Source organism: Pyrgilauda ruficollis, unplaced genomic scaffold (assembly GCF_017590135.1).
Source record: "Pyrgilauda ruficollis isolate IOZ18807 unplaced genomic scaffold, ASM1759013v1 scaffold334, whole genome shotgun sequence".
NCBI lineage: Eukaryota > Metazoa > Chordata > Aves > Passeriformes > Passeridae > Pyrgilauda > Pyrgilauda ruficollis.
In genome coordinates, this window is record NW_024524756.1 from 1 (window position 1) to 22,904 (window position 22,904).

Here is a 22,904-nt window from a genome sequence, read left to right on the forward strand (position 1 = left end):
ATCTCCTGCCCATTTATTTCAAAAGGAGTATTAGATTGATTTCATGGAAAGAGTGCTCTAAGCATATCCTCAAAGAAATTGAGCCAGAATTTTCCTATTAGGCTTTAACAATGACATTATATAAAATCCATATAAACAGAACCAAAGAATTTTCCAAGAAAAAACGTTTGAATTCATAATAACATTACAGTCATTTACATACTTAGTGAGACAGATAAGATATTGCAGTTAGTTTGTGTTGGGGTTTAGGATCCTTTCTTTCACGAAAAGAAGTTTTCCCCATGTCTGTTGCTAGGAGACAATAACGACTATGTACTTAAGAGAGACAAAAGAAGTGGCCACAGATCAAGGGAGGGGTGCAGCTGGTGACTCTCTCATTTTACCTGGGGGTTTCTCTGGCTAGGGGAGAAATACTTCGAGAATCGAATCGGGCTGGGAAAAAGGGATTGGGTGCAGCCCCTAGCTCTCTTGTGCTCTCGGCATTGGCGGGGGGAGAGGCTGCTGTTGCTGTGAGGAGAATTCATCACCACTGCGGGGCTCCGTCTCTCTCTGCCTTTCTTCTACTGAGTGGACCTCTGCTCATAAGAGTGGCCGTTGCACTAGGACCTCATTAACACTCTACTTCACCAAACAAAGGACCCCTAACCATCTGCTCGGGTGTCTTAGGGGAAAACCTGGGATCCCCAAGCCCCTTTCCCCCCCAAGGGAGCCTGCTGTGCTCAGGAGCGGGGCGGTTGCTGCCCAGCCCCCTGACGTATCTTTGCCACTGCTCCAGGTTTTTGCTACACTGTAGCCCCTGTATCCCCTGCCTGCCAAGACGTCCCGCGTTCCCAGCTACAGCTGCAGAGTTTCTGATACATCTCATCTACCACCCCGGGATTTTGCTTGTTCCTGCCATGCCAACTTGCTACTTCCAAGAGAGTCCTGCTGGGGCACTGGGACTGGCTGCTCCTGGGGGTTTGTAAAGCAAGCCCCTTTCCCATCCCTTCCTGTCTCGGTCAAGCTGCCATTACCCGTGTGGTCTCCAAGCTCGCACCACAGCGTCCCCTGCAGCCGCGGGGGAATCATCACACCTGCCCTGCCCACCGGGAGCCACCAGCACCCCTGCCGGCTGTGACCAACACTACACCAAAGGGGAAATTGTTTAAAGAGCAGGGAAGAGACAGTTTATAGGGTTTTCTGTTCTTGTTTGTTGTTGTTACCACTGTTATTGTTTGTTTGCCTTGTTATACATATACATACTAGTAAAGATCTGTTATTCCTTTTCCAATATCTTTGCCTGAAAGCCCCTAATTTCAAAGTTATAATAATTTGGAGAGAAGGGAGTAATATTTTCCATTCCAAGGGAGGTTCCCACCCTCCATGGCAGACACCTGTCTTTCAAACCAAGACATTTTGGAAGCAGGCATAAATATGATGGCATAAGAAAGTGATTATTACAAAATACATTTGTCAGACAATTCTGCTCTCACTGTAGAGGTTTTGAAATATCAACCTCTAACAAAACATAGCTCATGGAGTCACAGATTTTTAAAGAACAAGTTAACACTGAAGCCTAAAATCCTACATCTAAAAAACTGTAAATGTTGCTGTCTACAAATTATCAATCTGTCAGAATTTACCTGAAATTTCTCAAACTCCTCTTGCTGGTTGGTAGTCTTGCGAGAGAAGTGAAAATTTCTTCTAGTATTAGCTGTCTATGTTTTTCATACCTGGAGAACACCTATTTAACAGTAACAGAATTGTTAAAAAACTATTTGTTGTTACATAAAATATCACTTGTTAAATAGATTTTAAAAATTATATATAGAAAAATACTCTTTACATGACATTTAAATTATATTTAATGCATACCTTGCTTTAAATGCATTGCTTTGTTTTTTCAAAGCAAGCATTTCTTTATAAAATACATAAAACCCTTTTCAAATATAGCTTTTTAAATCTTCAAATAGCATAAATGTGTAATAGCTCTTAAAAATATAATGTGTTTTAAATTTTGTTGCCAATACTACAATACACTGAAAGTCAAACAGTGTAAGGCTAAGCTATCAGACTCCAGTATAGAGCAAAAGTCTGTGGTAACATACATTAAATGTGAACACATGTATAGTTTTAGAGCACATTTGAGAAAACTAAGCTTTGATGTTTGCCTGACATGAAATATTAATTCAATTTATGGGGTCAGGATTGTAGAGTTTGCCTCTCCTTTTCTTCAGGCAGAATTACTTTTATAAATACTGGAGTACCTAATCCTTACAAAGATGAAAAACTTTCACTTGAACAAACAACATCTGTGTTGCACTGCAGTTTTCCTGAAAAAATATTTTATCTGTTCCATGAATTTTTCACATAGCCACCTCTTCTGAGGAAAAGCACTCGTTCTATTATGTAGTTCTATTATATATTATATAGAACTATCCTACTAGTTCTATGGCTTATACCATTGCATAAACTAATCTCAACAAAGGAGGTAAGAAAAATCACACTGTTAAGATTTCTTAAGATGAGAAAGAACAGGTAAGAGGAAGGGGTTTGTGTTTACACTTTAAACAGCATAACCAAAATTAAGTAAATTCCTTGGCTTATGTAGGCTATTTCTTCCTATAGAGTACTCTGCAAATGGGAGGAGCTCAAGTAGCTTTAATATTGTTCCTAGATTTTGATACCAAACTGTAAAAACATGCAAGAATAAAATTAGTTCTGAGCTCCAATTCTCTACCAGCAAAAATATAGCCTATGTAAACGCCCTAATAACTCTCAGAAGAACATGAAACTACTGCAAATTAAAAATTACTTACTGCAGTCACTAATTTGATGGCACATAGCTGTAGTTCACTGACATTTTCTACAAAGAAAGGTGTTATTCCCATAGATGATATCTATCAACAGAAAGAAGTTATTGTAAGTATATTTGACTATTAAACTGATATTTATGCATTTTCACAAGTAGATTATTCATTCATCAGGTAAGGTATTCAACAACATGTATTCATTCATATGGTTTACAAATAGTTATTAAAGGATATTTTAATACAATCAGATTCAACTTTTCTTAAGTGTGCAATAAAAGCTATTTAAGATGTGAACATTACTACAGAACAAATCAGTCACTGCTGTTAATCATTCAAAAGTTTGTACTGGTTTCATATTTCATGTCATTGAGACAATTACACTTTTCAGTCTCTGGAAAAAGAAAAAAATTCTCAGACAAAAATTTTTCTAATAAAACTTACTTGAAGAATAGTTGTATCAGTGAGAAGCTGTATCTCTAGCAACTCTGACAAACTGCTGACAATGTCACAAACTTTGTTATATAACATCACTATAACTCTTTGCTTGTGGGTGGAACACTTGGCACGTTTTGCTTTTGAACTTAAAACACCACCTAGAAAATAAAAAATATCTTTAATTTTTTCAGTATTTCACATCAGATATTAGAAAGATGATAATCTTCCTCAAAAAATGTCTCCAAAACAAGTCCATGACTACAGCTTTGTAAATGAAATTTTTTACAAAAGAAAAACTATTTAGTAAAATCAGCTGGAAAGCAAGAATTTAATATTTTCATAACTGCTTTGAATTCTGGATCCAAGATTCTTAAAACCGTTCTTGAATACCTGCACCTCAAGATATGCATATGACAACAAAATGCAAAACATTTAGCATACTAACCACCATGAGGATCCACTCTATACACAGGATCATACTGAGGATAGAGAGTGTTTTGCAAATGAAATTTTGTGTATTGAATAACTCTTTCTATTACATCTTCAATATATACAGCTTTAGGCATATTTGGTGATGTCATAATATTGATAGCAGTAAGACAAGCATCAGCAGATTTTGTCACTCTCTCCATAATAAGATCTCTCCATAATCTCTCCTCATCTTCAGTGTCATTGTTCTGTAACAGGTGATAGAAAACAAGACTGTAAACAAGAAGTTAAATTGTTTTCCTTACCAAGTAAAATATAACATTATTTTAATACACTTACATACACACATACAAAATGCAGTATTACCTTTATGATAGAAAAATAGTTTGGTTTAGAAATCAACAAATGTTTGTTTTACTAGCAAAAGGTTTGTAACCCTGTTGGGGGTTAGGTTTCTTCCCTTTTGTTTATTTTTAGTATAGAATTTTTTCCCATAAATTGCTAGGAAACACTAACTGGGTACTTCAGAAAACAAAATAAGTGATCAAGTTCAGGAGAGCAGGGCATCTGGTTGCACTTCTCTTATCTGGGAGTTTCAGAGGGGCAGAGATACCGAGAGAATTGGGCAGGTAAAAGAAGGGGCTGGGGCAGCTGCTAGTGCTTTCTCTCTCTCTCGGCTTTGAAGGAGGACAGTTGGAACTGCTGCTTGGGAAGGGAATTTGCTGCTGCCAGAGACCAGCCCAGAGCTGCTTCTTCTGCTGTGGGGTGAGCCTCTGCTTGTGAGAGCCGCCACTGAACTGGGACCTTATTAACACCTACCTCGCTAAAAGAAGGACCTATCACTGTCTACTCGGGTGCCTGGGATCCTGAGCTCACCTCTCCCTGCCCTGCTGAGAGCCGGGCCGCCGCTGCCCCGCCCCCGCTGCTTCTTCGGCACTGTTCTGAGCTTTTCGCTGCACTGTAGAGCTGCACCCCCTGCCTGCCGAGACATCCTGCCGGCCCAGCTTGATGCTTCCGAGAGTCCTGCTGGGGCACCGGGATCGGCTGCCCCTGGGGTTTGTGAAGCGAAGCCATACCTTCCCATCTCAGCCGAGCCGCCATTACTGCGTGCTCCCCAAGCTCGCACCACAGCGGCCCCTGCAGCCGCAGGGGAATCATCACACCTGCCCTGCCCACCGGGAGCCACCAGCACCCCTGCCGGCTGTGACCATCACCACACGAAAGGGGAAGGTGCCTGCTGCCGAGAAGGCTGTTACTGGGTTCCTGGTTCTGTTTGTTGTTAATGCTGTTGTTGTTGTTGGTTGTTTGCTTTATTATACATACTAGTAAAGAACTGTTATTTCTATTCCCATCTCTTTGCCTGAGAGACCCTTAATTATAATTAATTTGGAGGGAGGGGGTTTACATTTTCCATTCCAAGGGAGGCTCCTGCCTTCCTTAGCAGACACCTGTCTTTCAAACCAAGACAAACCCTAAGTTACAGGTCTTCAATATCTCACTGTGTTCTTCTGGTAAATCACAAAGAAGATTTCTGTGTATTATTGGGAAGCACTATGAAGGAAGACTGTCACATTCTCTATTTGAGAATTATGTACCTTAATCAAAATCTAAACTCATTCATCTAGTGTTTTCTTCAGTGGCTTATACATACCAGTTGCTGCTTTGATCAGTCTAATTTTTGCCACTAGAGAGAATTCTTACACAAAAAGACTGTTAAGTCATGCAAAACTCATGAGAATACAACTTTCTCCAGAGTCCAACTCATCTATATCAATGGGTTTAAAACATGTCTTATCAAATATGACCATATAAGGACTCAATGATCCTTGGGGGTCCCTTCCAACTCAGCAGATTCTGTGATTTAGATTTAGCACAGGGTATGGAATCTCTGTATTTCTGTGTTTGCACACGTCATAAAACATACATGAGGTTAATTATGACCACACTGCACTAGTGAAATATTGTAATAATGTTATTAATAGCAAAACCAGGTGACATTTTTAATAACTTCTCTGGTACAGAGAAAAATAATCTTTCTTGCCTTTATAAAAAAGCACAGGCTGTTATATTTCTTCCACTGTGGAAGGAATGTTTTATGGACACATAGAAAAGTAGAAAAAAAATGCCCAATGGTGCAAGTTACACCGGTCACCATGAATATTTCAGGATGAAACTATAATATTTAAAATTAGGTCCAAAGATAACCTAATTGCTCTGAATACGTTTACTATAGTAAAAAATACTGAAATAATATAAACTATAATTTTACTTCAAATCTTAAAATTTGACAATCTTTTAAACACATGCATATTAAATCAGGAATTCCTTTCAGACACATACAGTATTTGAAACTATCACTATATAGGACTCAAGTGAAGAAAACCCTATTCTACACAATGGTGTGAAACAATGTAATTTGAAAACTCACATGGTTAAATAATGTGGAAAGCTTTGATCCATCTTGAATATTCTTCTCCAAAATATTCAAGACTTTTACTGTTTTTTCTGTTGAGAGCTAAAACAAGAAACAAAACACATCAAACAACTATAGGAACAGAAAGGCTTCCAAATTGTGGAAAAAAAAGTCCAATCTAAGTATTGGATCTTGATTTGTCAGGTTTCTGACACAGCATGATTTAGAATGCTGATAATAGAATTAAACTAGTGAAAATATGTTCTAAGACTGCAATCAAACTTCATTTTCAACCAGAAAAATACATAGAAATGTATTTTAAATTGCATAACTGTAATTATTGTTGTATAGTTATATGCTTTTGCATTTGCTTCTAGAAAGAGAAATTTAACAAATCCGAGTATCAATCCCAAATTCTAGTTGACTATATAGATCTTTATTAAGACAAAATCCAAGTTGTATGGACAAGCAGAAATAAAATTCCCTGATACTTGAGTTCTAATGAAAAGGAAACATATTCTCAATAACAGTTAATTTTAAAAATTCGCATGTTGAAAAAAGTAACTCAAATTCACTTGCTGATGTTCTACAGAATTGCGATTAAATAATCTGTAGAATACGCTAAACTCCAGGAGAATTAGTTTCATTCATCCAGATACTATTGGTGCTCACCTTTAGAAGCAACAAAATTCTGATTTTATGCATACATGTAAGTATGTATGTGAATAAAACAGGTAACAGAGGTTAAGGGTGAGAACTATAAGGAAACAGAAACACTCAGGCTAATATCATGCTACAAAGGAAGGTAGAGAGAACAAAGAGCCATGAAGAACATCTAAATCTCAGACTAAAGAAAACCCTTCAGCATGACTTGTATAAGTGGCTTCACAGACACTTCATAAACATAAAAAATGGTAATGAGGAGGTAAAGTAAGAATTTAATACAAGACTGCCCAAAGCCAATAGTTCTAGGAAGATTAGGAAAGCAAGAATACTGTTTCTAAAGGTGTGATACCAACAGTTTGTGCCAACAGCAAGTTCCCTTGAACAGAAGATGGGAAGAGTATGGAAAAGAAATCACAATATGCAGTCTACAAAAAATTAATCTTATTATCAGCTTAAGCATTAAATCTTTAAAGTTTGAAAGGACTCTTAGGAGAGAGGAAGGGAGTGGGCAACTCAGTATGATGCTGGATGGACATCAGATATTTACATTGCACTAATGGCATATATCAGCAAGGGTGGATTTTTTGACTTTGCCAGCAGGTTCTGTTTTACTGTGGTTGCTTAACAGTAGCTGTAAGGAGCAAATTATGTGCTTTTGTGAAAGTAGATTAATTATTAGATTTTACTGCTCAGGCATGTGTTACCTATTGGCATATAGTGCTGTGAGTGAGCCCTAACACAGAGGACCATTTAAGTCTTGGCTTAGAGACAGTAACAGTTAAGATGTGGGAACTTTTTAAGCACTTCAGCAGAAGCACAACTGTTCACAGTATTTGTCACAGATACACCTTAAGAGGGTGGAATATTAGAGGGGGCACATTTTTTTGTATGTTTAACAAAATTAAATGTTCAAAAAGAGTTAAATACTATGAAGATGTACCTTGTCCATAATGCCCATTGCCTTGATTTTTGCAGATTCACTCCCCAACTCACTAAGCTGATGCTTTCCCAGTAGCAGTTCTTGTGGAATCTCATCATCATCACCTTAAAATAAATTAATTAAAAATTATAAATCACATTTCTAATAAGACTTCAAGGAAACCAGTATTTTACAGTCAATATGAAAAAGCCAACTGAAGAAAAAGAACTCATTTTCCAAATAGCTAGCATATCATAGTTCCATCTAAGGAAGACTGATGATGACAACTTTTGGTGGTGTTAAAATGACTACTTGTTAAATATGACTGAAAGTCATAGATTAAAAATATTTTTAATCCAAGGTTGCAGACACCATAGCTGTAGTGATTTGCTTATTAAGTTTCTCCTTTTGTTCTAGTTCTAAAAAAATTAAGAAATGATCTGTTATCCATTTCAAAATAAAGTCATGTTGGTCAACCTGAGCTACTTCATCAGACACTTATGCTAAATTGGCTTAATTTCTACTGAAATGGATAAGGAGCATATAGTGATTCAGTGCCCCATCCATAAGAGAATAAGCACTCTGCTGCTGAATTGAATAATCAATTTCTGTCGGGCCAAAGGCCACAACAGATGCAAAATTATGTGCCTCAGAAATTACCGGTGTATTTGGTGTGCATGTCCAGGTTTTAGTAGTGGGGGGACTACAGGGGTGGCTTCTGTGAGAAGCTGCTGGAAGCTTCCCCCATGTCTAACAGAGCCAACGCCAGCCAGTTCCAGGATGGACTTGCCACTGGCCAAGGCTGGGTCAATCAGAGATGGCAGTGATGCCGCAGGGATAATGTAGTTAAGAACAAAAAAATGTTAATGTGCAGATGTAATTGGGGCGAGAGGAGAATGGGGTGAGAATATGTGAGAGGAACAACTCTGCAGACACCAAGGTCAGTGCAGAAGGAGGGACAGGAAGTGCACCAGGTGCCAGAGCTGAGATTCCCCTGCAGCCCATGGTGGAAGACCATGGTGAGGCAGCTGTGCCCTTGCAGCCCAGGGAGGGCCACAGGGATGCAGAGATCCACCTGCAGCCTGTGTAGGAGCCCATGCTGGAGTAGGGGGATGCCTGAGAGGAGGCTGTGACCCTGTGAGATGCCTGTGCTAGAGCAGGGTCCTGGCAGGGACCTGCAGACACATGGGGAGAGGAGCCCACTGCAGACACCAAGGTCAGTGCAGAAGGAGGGACAGGAAGTGCACCAGGTGCCAGAGCTGAGATTCCCCTGCAGCCCATGGTGGAAGACCATGGTGAGGCAGCTGTGCCCTTGCAGCCCAGGGAGGGCCACAGGGATGCAGGGATCCACCTGCAGCCTGTGTAGGAGCCCATGCTGGAGTAGGGGGATGCCTGAGAGGAGGCTGTGACCCTGTGAGATGCCTGTGCTAGAGCAGGGTCCTGGCAGGGACCTGCAGACACATGGGGAGAGGAGCCCACGCTGAAGCAGGTTTCCTGGTAGGACTTGTGACTCTGTGAGGGACCCACACTGGAGCAGGCTGTGCCTGAAACTAACCCCGTGTAAGAGTGATTCATGTTGCAGCAGTTTGTGGAGAACTGTAGCCCTTGGGAAGGACCCATGTTGGAGAAGTTCATGGAGAACTGTCTCCCATGGGAGGGACCCCATGCTGGAGCAGGGGAAGGACTCCAGCTCCTGTCCCTGAGAAATGTCAAGAACAATGGGTGATGAACTGACCATAAACCCCATTCCTGTTTCCCTGTGCCACTGGGAGGGAGGAGACAGATCTAAGAAAGTGAGGGGAAGGTGTTTTTAAGGTCTTATTTTACTTTCCATTATTCTGCTCTGATTTTGTTAGCAATAAATTCAATTAATACCTCTAATTCAAGCCTGTTTTGCCCATGATGGTATTTGATGAGGAATTTCTCTTGGTCCTTATCTCAACCCATGAACCCTTTGTGAATTTTCTCTCCCCTGTCCAGCTGTGGAGGGGAGTGAGAGAGAGGCTTTGGTGGGTGCCTGGCATCCAGCCATCTTACGTTAGCATTCTTTACAAAGATACATTTGACAGAAGATACCCTGATGATGTCCCAAAGAGGTATCCTTTCCATTCCAGGGGACTATTTTTTGTCTCATTGTGATTTATGTCCCTTTTGTATTCTGCAGGGAGGAAGGAGGATATTCTTCCTGTAGTAGCAAATGAAATTGTAAAGCTAAAGGCCTCCACTAAAGGTAGAAGCCATATAAATGTGGTATACCACAGTGTGTTTCACAGGCTATTAAATTACAAAGAAGGAAGTTTGAAAATACGAAGATGCAAATTCCTTTCTTATGTTTTTAATTAAGCATTTTGAAAATTTTTGCCATATTACCATAAGCTGTAAAATCCATGTCTTCTAAATTTTCCAAAATATTCTCTACTGAAGCAGCAAATCTCTTGAAAGTAGAAGAATCCATCATTTCTGGTGAAAAAGAAATGTATATATAATTATTTTATATACAAACCAGAAAATACAAACTATAGAAAATAAATATTCTAAAATTACCTTCAGGTGTTAGTTTAGGTTCATAAGCTTTCCTCTTCTTTTGTTTTTCTTTTTTCTTCATTTTTCTAGCTACTAATTAAGAGAATAAAGGATTGTTTACACTTTTTATGCTTATATTCAATATTACATGTAAAGATGTTTATTTTGAAATGTTTAACATATCCTTTAAAAATGCACTAGTATTATGGAAGAAATTATTTTTTTTTAAAACCATCAGTTACCCTCACTGAGGCTAGGAAGAGGAGAATAATCATCCATCTCAGAGTCATTGGGACTGCGATTACGATAACGGCCACTACCAGAAGTCCTCCTTCCTTCATGACAATAACCACTTCTCCTATGGTCACCAGAACTTCTTCTATCATGTTCTTCATACTCCCAAGCTTCATCTCTATCCTTTTTATGTCTTTTACGAGAAGCTAGAAATAAAATGCATTTTCATTATAAGGACAAAAATTCTACTTTTAATAGCTAAAAATTATACATTTGCAAGTTAAATACTATCATATAGATGTTCTGTAAAACAAGCAAACACTCTAAAACTATCATATAAAAATTTGTTATGGCACTATTCTATTTCTACAATTCTAACAATTTTGAATTACATGAAAAAAGTACCTAAAACTGGGAAAGATGACCAAACATTTAAAAATAAAAATTTACAGGGCATTTGTCATTTTATACAAAGGAAAGTAAAACAAATCAAAATAAGTTGCATCCTTTCATAAGAGAACACTAAGGTTGTCTAAATTCTATTATCTGGTGTCCATGTTCCAATTCAGTGATTGCTTTGCCCATCTAACACAGTGAGTCCCAATGAGACTTGGTAACCTAGTTACTTAAAGATAATCTGTTCTGTCAAGACAACTAAAATTTTGTCTTGATATATATTGCAGGAGATTCAGTGTAAAGGAGAAAGCTGCAGTCACAATCCTGGGCCAGGCAGCAAGTATATACCACAGAAGGTTATTAAAATCAGTTTTCAGTTAGGGCCAAAAAGCCTCGCACAACTGAATGTTGAAAGACTGGGATAAATGTTCTATACAAAACCAGAAACTTGGTGGAAATAAAGTGTGTGTGTAGAGGAGAAAGGAGATTTTTTTTTGTTTTCAAATATAGTCCTGAAGGGCAAAGAGTGCTAAGATGTAATAAAAAAAGGATATGAAGAAAGGAGGTAATTTCATCCATTAAATCAGCCAACTCACCATTATCTAAGGTAACAGGAAAGCAAATACTATGCTTTGCTATGAAGATCAAAATGGCTCCAAAACATTACATTCTACATTAGAAGAGTTTATTATTAATGTGAACTTGCATATAGCAGCCCTGACATCTCTGTGTCTCTACCAAAGCCTCCTGAAGTTTAGAGAGGTATGACTGTACAGTGGGTTGTTTCTGAGCAAAATGGCTCCAAGCATTCAGACAGAACTGGAACAGAACTGACAAGCTCTTTCCACAACCCCAGTTTATTGAGAAGAATAGGAAACATACCAGGATATAGTCAATAGTCAGGCCAGGCTCAGAACTAATGAAACCAATATTGAGTAAAAGGTAATACTAATGCTCTGCACTGCACCCTAGAGGGCTTCCACTTCTGAAAACTTCTGCGCAGAGGTGGTTCAAGTGTTAAAGGTAATAACTCAGTTCATGTTTTTGAGGTGTTCTGCTTATGGATCAGACTTGCTTCTGGAGGCAGTATAGTCATGTTCACAAGGCCTGAGCTACTAACACTCAATTTTAAAACGGTTGAGAGTTAACTGCAACTGAAGAAACAAAAAGCTGTCTGGGATAACTGAAGTGAGCATATTGGAGAAGAAAAGTAATGGGTTTATGGGAAAAGACTTTACAAATTTCAACTGATTCTTTTCCCCCCACGAGGCAGTATTTTGTGGAGGTAGATTAAATCTGTCTCTGCAGTTTACAAATCATCAGTATCAATTTTATGCTCTGTAGAACAAATTCTGACCCCAGCTATATCTCCATGAGAAAAGTAACTTCCAATATTGCTTTCCAGCAGAAATTTAAACTGATCAGTTTATCAATGCTGCGCAACAAAATAGAATATGTTACAGTTGTGCTGACTCTGCAAGACAAATAACATGAACATGGGAACAGCTATTCACAATCAGTTATTGCTCTACAAAGTTTATTTTGAAGCAGATAAAAATGACTAAAATGTAAGTACTAATAATATTAAAGAGTTACTATTAATTTTTATACATAAAGACTACTCAGAATATAAACATCCAATTTCCTTCTAAACTTTGCCAAACATTTATGCAATAACACAGTTATCACTCATTGCATGAGATTTAATAAATTTTTAATTTTCATAATTTAATTTAATGAAATGCCCTTTCTTCATGAGATACTCAAAGAAATTTATCTTCTATAACAATAACTATTCCATATTTTTAAAGTTCAATTTTGGACAACCAAAAGAATTCTGAAATACATATTTGTAACACTACAAATCTATTCAGTGTACTTGTCACAGATCTTTCATTATCTTGATCATTTTGTCTTGTTTTACCTGAATTCAGTTTTACAGTATCCTTTGAGAAATATTATAATTTATTTTTAACCCAGATGTCCTCAATGAATTGTTTAGAAAGATGACCAGATCTCTTGAGTGGATGTAATGAACCTAGAATCCCTTAAAGCATATAATTACTGTGAAAGTTTTCCATAATTTACTTTACTCCACATATAAGCATTTCAACAGCCACTGGGGCTTATATGTACTACTTACATTCAAAAGCTTCTTCAGTGTCATTGTCTTCATCAGAACTGATTTCAGCATATTTTGGTTTCTCATTAACTGTGCTACGTTTACGCTTGTTCATTTTCACACGTTCACAAAGTGGCATGGTGGATTCAATTTCTGCCAGGAGATCAGGAGGTAATTCCTTTAACACTGACTGATCTATGCTACCTATTAGTGAAGAGTAAGAAGAACAAATGTGAACCTGAAGATAATAATAAAAGCTCAACATTACAGTCCTTTCTCAGGAACTGCTTAAAGTATATCCTCTAATAAATATTAGCGCAATGAGATATATTTGTATGTATTTGACAGCCCTTTCTAAAGTTGCATTTATTGTTCACACTGCAAGTAGAAATTAACACAATACATTGCATACACATCTCCTTCAATAAAATATTTTGTTAGGCATATAAATGAATTCAAATTGGTGAATTTCCTTTGTAAAAAGACATTCTTGCTCTATTTCCACAAAATTTAGTCTTATTTTAGTTCATTATCTGAATTCAACAGGTTTTATAACAGTGTATGTAATTTAAGGATTCATTATGCCTAGTTAACAGTTGTTTATTCTCATTCGAATTGTTTAGTGCACACAAGACAGTAATTTTCATATTTCCAGCAGTTAGAGACAATCTGTGGCAGAATCTGTGGGGTCTTATCCCTAAATGCAGACAAAATCATTGACATTTCAATCTCTGCTTCAGATTTTTTTTTCTTACCTCTTATTAGTAGTTTTATAATGCAATCCAAATTTTTGCTTGATTTTGTTACAAAGCATAATTGAAATATTTTCATTTAGTATAGAAAAACAGCAAGCTGAAACACATCGGGTTTCTTTTCCACAGAGGTAAATACTTAGATATCATCACATGATTCTCAGCACATTTTGAAACTATGATTAGGCCCATATGGTCACTATAAAGGAATTCACAGTCAAAATATTTTACAAGTGACACAAGGAAACCAAATTAATTCAAAAGTATTTATTGGCGGTTTGTTTGATATCTTTATCAAAGAACCTATTGCACAGATTTCAAGATTATTGAACTAAACTGTTAACCTTTTTCCAACAACAGGACAAATGCCTTTGTCATAAATGCCTCTCTCTCCTTCCCAAGAAATAGAGAGAAAATCACCTGCCAATTGCTATACACACACACAAATTCTCCAAGAAATCATCTTCTGGATGATAATTCACTTTTTAAATTACATTAACTATATCACTAACATAACTTTCTAAAATTTATTTCAATTTTTAGACAAATATTCCATCTTCTAATCCAAGTTTAGTTCTTCCCCCACTTTAAACAACTTAAACTGGAATTAGAAGAGCCTGAATAAGAGAAAATAGTTTCCAGCAATAAAATATATTCATCAAGTCATCCCATTTAAGTGCATTTTAAAAAGGATTTAAAATATTGGGGTTTTCAAACTGAGGTAGGAAAAGTTATTCGAGGATAGCAAAAGTTGTTCCTGCTTCCCCCATGCTGTAGTCACTCATTTATTTGCTTTTAATTTCCATCCTTTGATAGTCACCACCTGACAAAGTTCTAAAATCCATAATATTGCTTTTAAAAATGCTAGAAAACATTTCACAGTGTGGTTTACCATGGTGCTTTGAAATTATTAGTCTTTGTGGACTGGGCACTAGATTGAAGGTTGTCAGAAATAAAGACAGCATGGACAGATTAGTTCCTCTGTGCGCATCAGCAGCTGATTGGATGCCAGCCAGGTCTAATCTGGATACTGCGTAGCCATGTCTGAGCAGTGGTATCCCTACATTAATACTCTTTGCATGCCTATGCAATGTCTGAAGAGAGCTAGCATACATTCAGCTTCAGACTAGAGGAAAATTTGCACATACATGTTCAAGACAATTTCTACAGGTGAAATTGCTAGAGGGCCTAAGATCCTGGGTTATTTTAACATGGATTCTCCATGCACTGTTGGTAATTTCATTGAAATCAGGGGGACAATACACAAGAGCATAAATCCTATAGGAAATCTGGCCAAATATACTGCAAAAAACAGCTGCAAGGAAAGGAGCAAAAGTTGCATTATGATTCATACAGATGCTTAAATGCTAGATGGGCTAAATGTACTTAGGCTAGCAGGAATAATTTTCTACAAATATATCTTTAAGCCTCTCCTAGTTTACAATGAAAAGTAAATTTAAAACCAGAATAATTAGTAAGAGAGATTGCTTGGAAAGGAAATAAGAAAAGGAAACAAATCAGTAATGGATTGTATACCGATCTTGGCAAGAGTTCCATAACCAAATTCTAATTCAATTCAATTTCAAATTCAGTTTTAAAACTATGCCTGAATGTTTAATGATGCAATTTTAAGATTGTGAACATTGTGAGGAACTGTTAGAACAGAATTCTTATTTTCCTTATACTGTGCACAAAGAACATATCAGTAAGACTAAAAAATGATATATTTTAAGTAAGAAAACCCAAAAAACCCACTCACCAAAACAAGAAGTAAAAAATTACAAGCTACTACTTTCATACCTCCTAGGAATATCTATTCTTGCTTTCCTTATTGATTTTGTTCTGGAGGTAGAACACTACTCAGTCTTTAAAAATAAGTCAATTACCACAGTGTTAATTATACATAAATGAAAAATAAAAATGCAAGTACTGTAAATATTTGGAAAAATAACTTTATTTCCTTTTCAAAAGTTTTAAGTATTCTATGTTCTCCAATATAATTTAAACTAATGCTTAAACTGTACTCTCTCCTGTTACATATATTTCAGATGACAATATAAGCTTCCCCCTTTTTCTTTTATTAGGGAATATGAAAAGCTTTCTGGAATAAAGAAGGGAATAGCAGAAAAGAGAACAATAAATTATTGCAAAGAGCTCCATAATCTATATATAAAGTGTTTTTGTCACATTGCTCCCTGGAATGAGTCTGCTGAATGCCCAGTTTCCTTAGCTGCTGAGGATTGTAAATAACCAAATCTAAAAAGTGTTTTACTCATGCAGTACACAGGAGTTGAGCATGACTGTACATGTATGAACAATTCTGATATACATGGAAAAGGACTCCCTATCCTTTCTGAAGAATTTCAGGGATACTATATACTGTGAAACTTCAGTCAAGATTTTTAAAACATTTTACTTTATTACTTGTTATTTTGAGTCAGGGCAACCCAATCTTCACTAGAAACATCTTACTAAATTCCATTTTTATAGCTCCATATTTTATAATAAATGTACTATTTGTAAAGAGTAATAGAGAAATACTTAAGGTATACAGTTCACCATAAGAATCCAGTCACATGGCAACAAACATTAGGTTACAAACCCCATACTAATGTCTTTTCAGTTTACAGGATATTTTTCAAAAACATTTGAAAGACAATAGAACACAAAACCATTTGAAGGTATCTACAAAAACATGTATGATCAACTTAAGTTTTTCAATTTGTTTAATAAGTTTGCAAAGAGCTGGTACCTACTTTCCTGTTACTCTACTTTCTGAAAAAATTTCCTTGTCAATGGAATAACTAAAATTTTTGCAATATGCATGATCAGCATACATGGTATGCCTGAAATGGTCTATAGGCATCAGTGTTCTTCAGAGATCACTTCAGTATACTCTCAAAGCTGCTGCTACTATTAAAATAAACAAACAAAACCCACAAAGAATGCCATTGCAACCAAATCTTTGTTCCACTGTAAGGAATCACAATGCTGATAAAGTCCACATTAGTGAAACTGAAGGATGAATCACAGAGTAGCTGTAAGAACAGTTCATATTGACGAACCACATATATCAACAACCACTTCCTCAGTGCTTTTCTAAACCTATGCAATGCTGTTCATGACTTACTAGTTGCTTGCTGAAGGAAGAACATATGCTTGGTTTTATTTGATTGCTATTATAAAAAGATTACTTAGAGAAGATATTCTAGAATCTTCAGCTGTTAGTGAATATCCACTGACCATCAAGATGCTTGTTGCTCACCAAGTAATCCTCGACAAAATATAATACAGCTAAAAACCAGCCAGAGAAACTCAGCTAAAAATGAGGTCTGTAAACCTCCTCCCATATTCTACTTTAATCTGCGAGGCTTTTCAAAGGGTTTTGCCATGTACAGTGAAAAGAGTTCTATAAATGCCTAGTGGATATATTATTTCCCTTTGTCCTAGGTTACAATATAAAGATGTATTCTATTCCCATCCTCAAGAGCTGCTGAAACCAGGAGGGGCATTGTTTTTTCCTTATCTCCTGTTAATGGGCCCATCAGTGCCTTTCCACATGACTCAGAGATAGCTCCCTCCAGGAGCCATTTCTGTTTAATGAACCCACCACATGACTCACAGAATGATAACAGCCCATTGTGAGATGCTCCGCCCAGGGGGGAGGAGCTAAGCATCCCCACCTGGATATAATCTGGTTTTTGGGACAGAGCAGACAGTTTTTTCACTGGATTCCCAGAGGAATGGCTGTCTTTTCCACTGGATCTTCAGAGGAAGACTACACCTTTTCTACAGGATCGCTGCTCCAACAGAACCACATCTGCCACTCCAGGAGGACTGCAGCCACCAATCCAACTGGACTGCTACCAACACCCTGACCAACAGGGTATCAGGTGGTATTCTGACTTTGTCAGTGGTTTTTCTTTTGTATTATTGCATGTATTTTGGTTTTCCTTTTCCTAATAAATTGCTTTTCTGACTTGGAGTCTCTCACTGGTTTTGCTTTCAAACCAGAACACCCTTCTTCACGTATGGCTTAAAAAAAGAATGGCAAGGCAAGGATCTAATTCAAATTCAGCATTGCCTTTTGTTCATAACTTGATGGATGGTTTCAAGTTTGTACAACAGTCTTTAGCCAATATTTATGCAAATCTAATCTTTAGAATGATCCAAAATAGCTTTGCCTTGAGGTCAAATAGATCTCCCTGATTCAGGCAGATGCACCCATCACCAGAATGCCTTCAAGAGAGGTTGAACATAAAAAAAACCCCACTAAAAACCATAACATTATTTTGGACATTTATTAGATCCATTCAGTATGGAAAACACAACTAGATTTTGACATAACAATTAGTGTGTTCATATTAGTTTCACCTGGCTTGATATGGTAACTTCAAACAAGCAGCTATGGAAAACAGGATGATGCTTGCTGATGCTTAGGTCAGCTTTCCTGGATCAGAGAGGCTGTTCCTGCCATAAAATCAAAACCAAATCTTCTCACTAATTATTTCTTTTGCTTTTCCAACTATGGAAAGCAGATGTATGGTTTACGTTTTGCTGTAGTTTCCTATTAACTAACAACTCATCAATATTTGAAAATATTTCTAAACCTAAACTCTGATTTTCCATAAGAGATGGTTAGTACAGTGGAAACAATCCATATCAGTTTGCTTATATGATTACTTTGAAATAACCATGACATCAAAATTTCTTGTTTGCACATATATCTATTGCAACAAATGAACAAGTGCTTGAAGAAAAACTGCCTCTGAAGTTCATATAAAAATGAAAATTATGATAATGAAATATTTTGCATAAATTAGCTTCCCATAAATGCCCTTTTCTCTTTCTGTGTGCCAATACTTTGTAATAAGCAAAGCTGCAGTTAAAGCATTTTCATATTTGTAATCCATATATACCTTGTATTTTAAAGTGCAAATTTTCCCACATATCAAGATATTATAGAAAAGAACACACAAAGGTTTAAGAAGGAACAATGACACTTGTTTGGGGTGTGGATATCAATCTTAATTTTGTATTTCTCAGTGTTTAGAAATTTAAGTTTAGCCACTCCCTACATTCTGGAACCTCAACACTAATGAATTGCCACACATCTTCATTTTGACATTAAAAATAAAAACTTACATATTACAGCTCAGTTTTGCCCTCCCCTCACTCCTTTTTAGTCACAGAAGACATTAAATGCTTACTGGACTCTTCTTATTTTGCCAATGCCTAGTATATCCAGTCTTGATGTTCTTCCCAGATACCAAACTCACCTTACATGCCCTCTCTGAGCATTTGATAGAGGATGTTCCAGTGGTTTTAGGTCTACCTCCCTTATGTATGACTAGGTTACTGTCTAACTCTTTCAAGTCATTTTGGGTCATCATTATAACTACACTGATAAAACGTCCCGTGTCAGACATATATACAGGAAGGAAAGCAGTTTCTTTCTGGATTAGCTCAACAAACCTTCAAACTCTGCTAAATCAAAGAAAATATATTCTTACTCCATAACAAGAGTACCTTCTTGTTGTTGGATAGCTATATCATTGTAACTACAACAGCACAGACTCAATTCTATTACAACCACTTGTGTAGATAAGGTTCTATTTTATATTAAGAACTAAAAGCAAAAAGGGGATAAAAGTACTTCCCTGCTTTATATAGATGTTTGGAAAATAAACACTCTTTAAAAATAGTTCAGTACTGTTACAGTATAGCACTCAGGCAGTACAGTGCAAAGGGCCACATGACTACCTGTGATTGATGAATAGCTTACTGGTTAAAGCTGAAAATTTTCAGCTATCCCTTAGTGTGAAAATTTAATTTCATCATTTCCATTGTGCTCTCCCTTAAAATGCTCCATTACGTCTTTACATCTTAGTCTGTGGTGATCAGAGTCCCCTGCTCACCAGCATCACACTACTCCAAATAATTCTGTGCCCTGGAGAGTTTTAAGAACAGAAGGGAAACGCAGGGAAAACACTATCCTTTTATCAAAATGGAATTTAAGGCATGAGGAAAGTACATCTGCTCATAAGACAGAAGTTACACTTTTATCTCAATACCATATCATCAGCTGAAACACACCATCAAGATGAATACTGATGAAAATAATCTGAGTAATCATGCATTTACTTTTCTCTTTCCCATTCTCTGCCTTAAGGTTTGTGGAAGGTGTGGAAAGTATGGCAGGAGCATCCCCTGGCAGGAGGGAGAGAAGTACTGTTTGGAAGTATGTCCTATATAATTTCATAGAACCTGCTTGAACACATCTTTCAAAATAATTTTTCCTCATCTACCCTAATACTGACACAAAGGGAAAGCTCTAAGCCTCAAGATAAGCAAAAGGAGAGGTTTAAGCTCTCTGGTTAAATTCCAGTCATTAGCTCTGACTTTAAGAAATGGGACACGGTCAGGTTGGTGGGTCAGAGAAGAATCTGGACACAGAAATGGAATAATTCCATGATGTAGTAGATGTCATCATTACCCATGGCTACACAGCACAGATTCAAAAAGGATTTTTCAATTGCACAAAGTACTCTTAGAGGAAATTTTTGACAGTGGGAAGAGATTTCCAAAGAGCACCCTGAAGGATCCAAAGATCAAGGAATATACCCAATACATATTCTCCAAAGATGCCAAGAAGCATTAGAACTCACTTTACAGCGATATTATTTCCTCAAGCTGATTTCTGCAGCAACTATAGCCACAAGTTATTTTATTCCTTATTGCTATTCCTTGGCTTCTCATCTTGATAAAAATTGATAAAAGAAGGCTAGAATAGTTTTGCAAGATACTTCACAAAAAATATAGCAGTACTCATAATAAAATGGAGCAAGATCAACAATTTAAATAAATGCAGTGCTGCACAAAGAACCTCGCTTTTATGAATCCACTATTAATGCTTGTCATCTGGAATTTATGACATGCATTTTCCCAACCATGTATTCTGATTAATTTAAAAACTGAGCCATGGGGCCTCACCTAAGAAAAAATATCTTCATTAAATATAATCAAATCAAAACTCAATTTTTCTTCTCATCAAACTCCTATATAATCAATATAATACAACCAAGATCTTTGCAGAGAACAAACAAAACAAATTCCATTATTTATACCTGTTTTGTGACTATAGGCACATAATCTGCTTTTACCTTGCTCTATCATGGAAAGATTCTTATACTTTATCACTGAAAATATCACATGAAGGTACTCTTGCTTTACTTCTTCAAAGTAACTTAATTACATTAACAACAAGAACAAAAAATTGCTGATATTTTAGCTTTTAATATAAAATACTACAGGAAATACTCAAAAGACAATTAAACAATAAGCATATTTAAGTAACATTCATTTGATGCAAACAACAATTTGGTAATTTGAATAACAAAAAATGTCTCATCTTTTTCTTTTCTGTTCATTGGTAATATTACCATGAAGCAAAAATAAATTGCAAATTTCAAGTAAATAGTTTAAAGTAAATAGTTTAAATTTTCCTACACAGAAACAGCCACTTAAAATGGTTGAAAATGTCAAGCAACAGAAAAGTTCATTTACCAGAAGCAAATGTGAGGGTTTCCCTTATTTGTATTTTGCTAAATTTACCCTTTGTCTAGAAGAAAATTCAAAGAAAAAATTTTGATCACATATCCCTGCACATATGCCAAGAAATAACATCCATATTTAGATACTTATGCACATGAACAAGTCAACACTGCATACTGTAATATCAAACAAATTGCTGGCCCACATTTTTACATATTGCAGTGCATTGTTGCAAAAATAAATTATGCAAAATAGCTTCAGCTTTTCCCAAAAATAAGACGAACCTGATCAATCATCCATACCCATGAACCAAAGGCAGTTTCAGACTTTGAATAAATTGCTCTGGCAAATTAGGCAATAAATTTCTATCACTTACATGTACCAAAATAATTTTTCAAAAGTGAACTAGTTAAACAATGCACTCCTAAATCTGCAAATAAAACAAAATATTTCAGATGAACCAAAGAACAATGAAATTATTATATTTGGTCAAGTTTGGTCAAGCTGCTAAGAAGTAGATGTGCAAGAAGTAAATTTCACTCTTAGTATCAAGAGAAGACTTAAGAACAACTGTGAGAGCAAGAATCAAAATATTTACCTTAGTGGCAAAGACAAAAATAGGAAATAATTCAAGCAACTTCCAGGCAAAGCAGTGTGCTGAAAATGTCTCCTATTGTACTGGTAACAGATCAATACAAGAAAGGACTCCAGTGTGCAACTGCTGAATTCCTTCTGTCTACCTAATATCAATTTATCCAACATCTACCAATAGTAGCTTATTGTCATGGTTTGACACTGGTGCAATGCCAGTGCGCCCATGAAAATATATTTTTCTCAAATGAGTGCTGTGAGATGCGACCAGAAACAGAGCAGAGCAGGCTCAAGCTTAGAAATAAAGAAAAAAACTTTATTAACCTACAACTATAATAAAAGGAACACACAGAATTCAAAATGAAAACCTTCCAAAACATTCCTCCTCCCCCCACCCAATTTCCACCAAAGCACATTGAGACAAAACCTTGGATTCTCATTCAAGTTACTGCCTCTCAGATAATCAGTTCTCAGTTCATCAAGGGAGAGAGGAGTCTCTCTTTTACCATAGTCTTCCACAGGAAACACAGCTGAAACCTCTTATGTTTCCATGTCACACATGGCACTACCCGGAGAAAATCTGCCATCGTAACATCCTCCTTCCATGATACAGTGCTCTCACCACCATTCACGGACCAAAACTGCTTATAGGGTTCCCTTTTAAGGATGCTTTGCCAAGTACCAAGAAAAGCAACAGTTTCCCACTTTGAGGACAAAGGTCCCCCCCCATTTTCACTCCCCCTGGGGCCAAGGGTCTCAAGAACAGAGATCTTCTTCCCTGAAGACAGAGGGCACCACCACACCCTCCTCATCTTTCTCTGTTCACTTCACTCCTGCACTTGGTGTCACTGCAGCAGGTCACTCTCTTGGCTCAAGCCATTGCATCCCCCTAAATGCAGTCTCTGTGTTACAGGAAAACCTGGTTCAGTCTATGGCTATACAAGAAAAAGTCCAGCCAAAGGCCACTCCATCATCTCTTCCCACCTAGGATTTTTTTCCCATCTTCTTCTGACATCCTTCACTTGCTCAGACTTTAAACACGCCCATTTCCTTCCATTTCATGTCTGTCTCTTTTCTC

The 22,904-nt window shown here is 36.9% G+C and overlaps 1 protein-coding gene across 2 annotated transcripts in view; it reads right to left on the reverse strand.

The window, feature by feature from the left end:
* Positions 1–1,618: 1,618 nt before the first annotated feature.
* Positions 1,619–22,904, reverse strand: part of LOC121357455 (nipped-B-like protein) — a 128,109-nt gene continuing 106,823 nt past the window's right edge. For both annotated transcript variants that reach the window (XM_041474719.1, XM_041474718.1), the window contains 10 exons: positions 12,951–13,133; positions 10,420–10,617; positions 10,199–10,270; positions 10,025–10,114; positions 7,676–7,779; positions 6,085–6,171; positions 3,673–3,904; positions 3,234–3,385; positions 2,799–2,879; positions 1,619–1,723 (listed from right to left, as the gene is read on the reverse strand). In XM_041474719.1, the coding sequence (XP_041330653.1) occupies positions 1,619–1,723; positions 2,799–2,879; positions 3,234–3,385; positions 3,673–3,904; positions 6,085–6,171; positions 7,676–7,779; positions 10,025–10,114; positions 10,199–10,270; positions 10,420–10,617; positions 12,951–13,133 (1,304 nt within the window). The remainder of the gene's footprint in view (positions 1,724–2,798; positions 2,880–3,233; positions 3,386–3,672; positions 3,905–6,084; positions 6,172–7,675; positions 7,780–10,024; positions 10,115–10,198; positions 10,271–10,419; positions 10,618–12,950; positions 13,134–22,904) is intronic.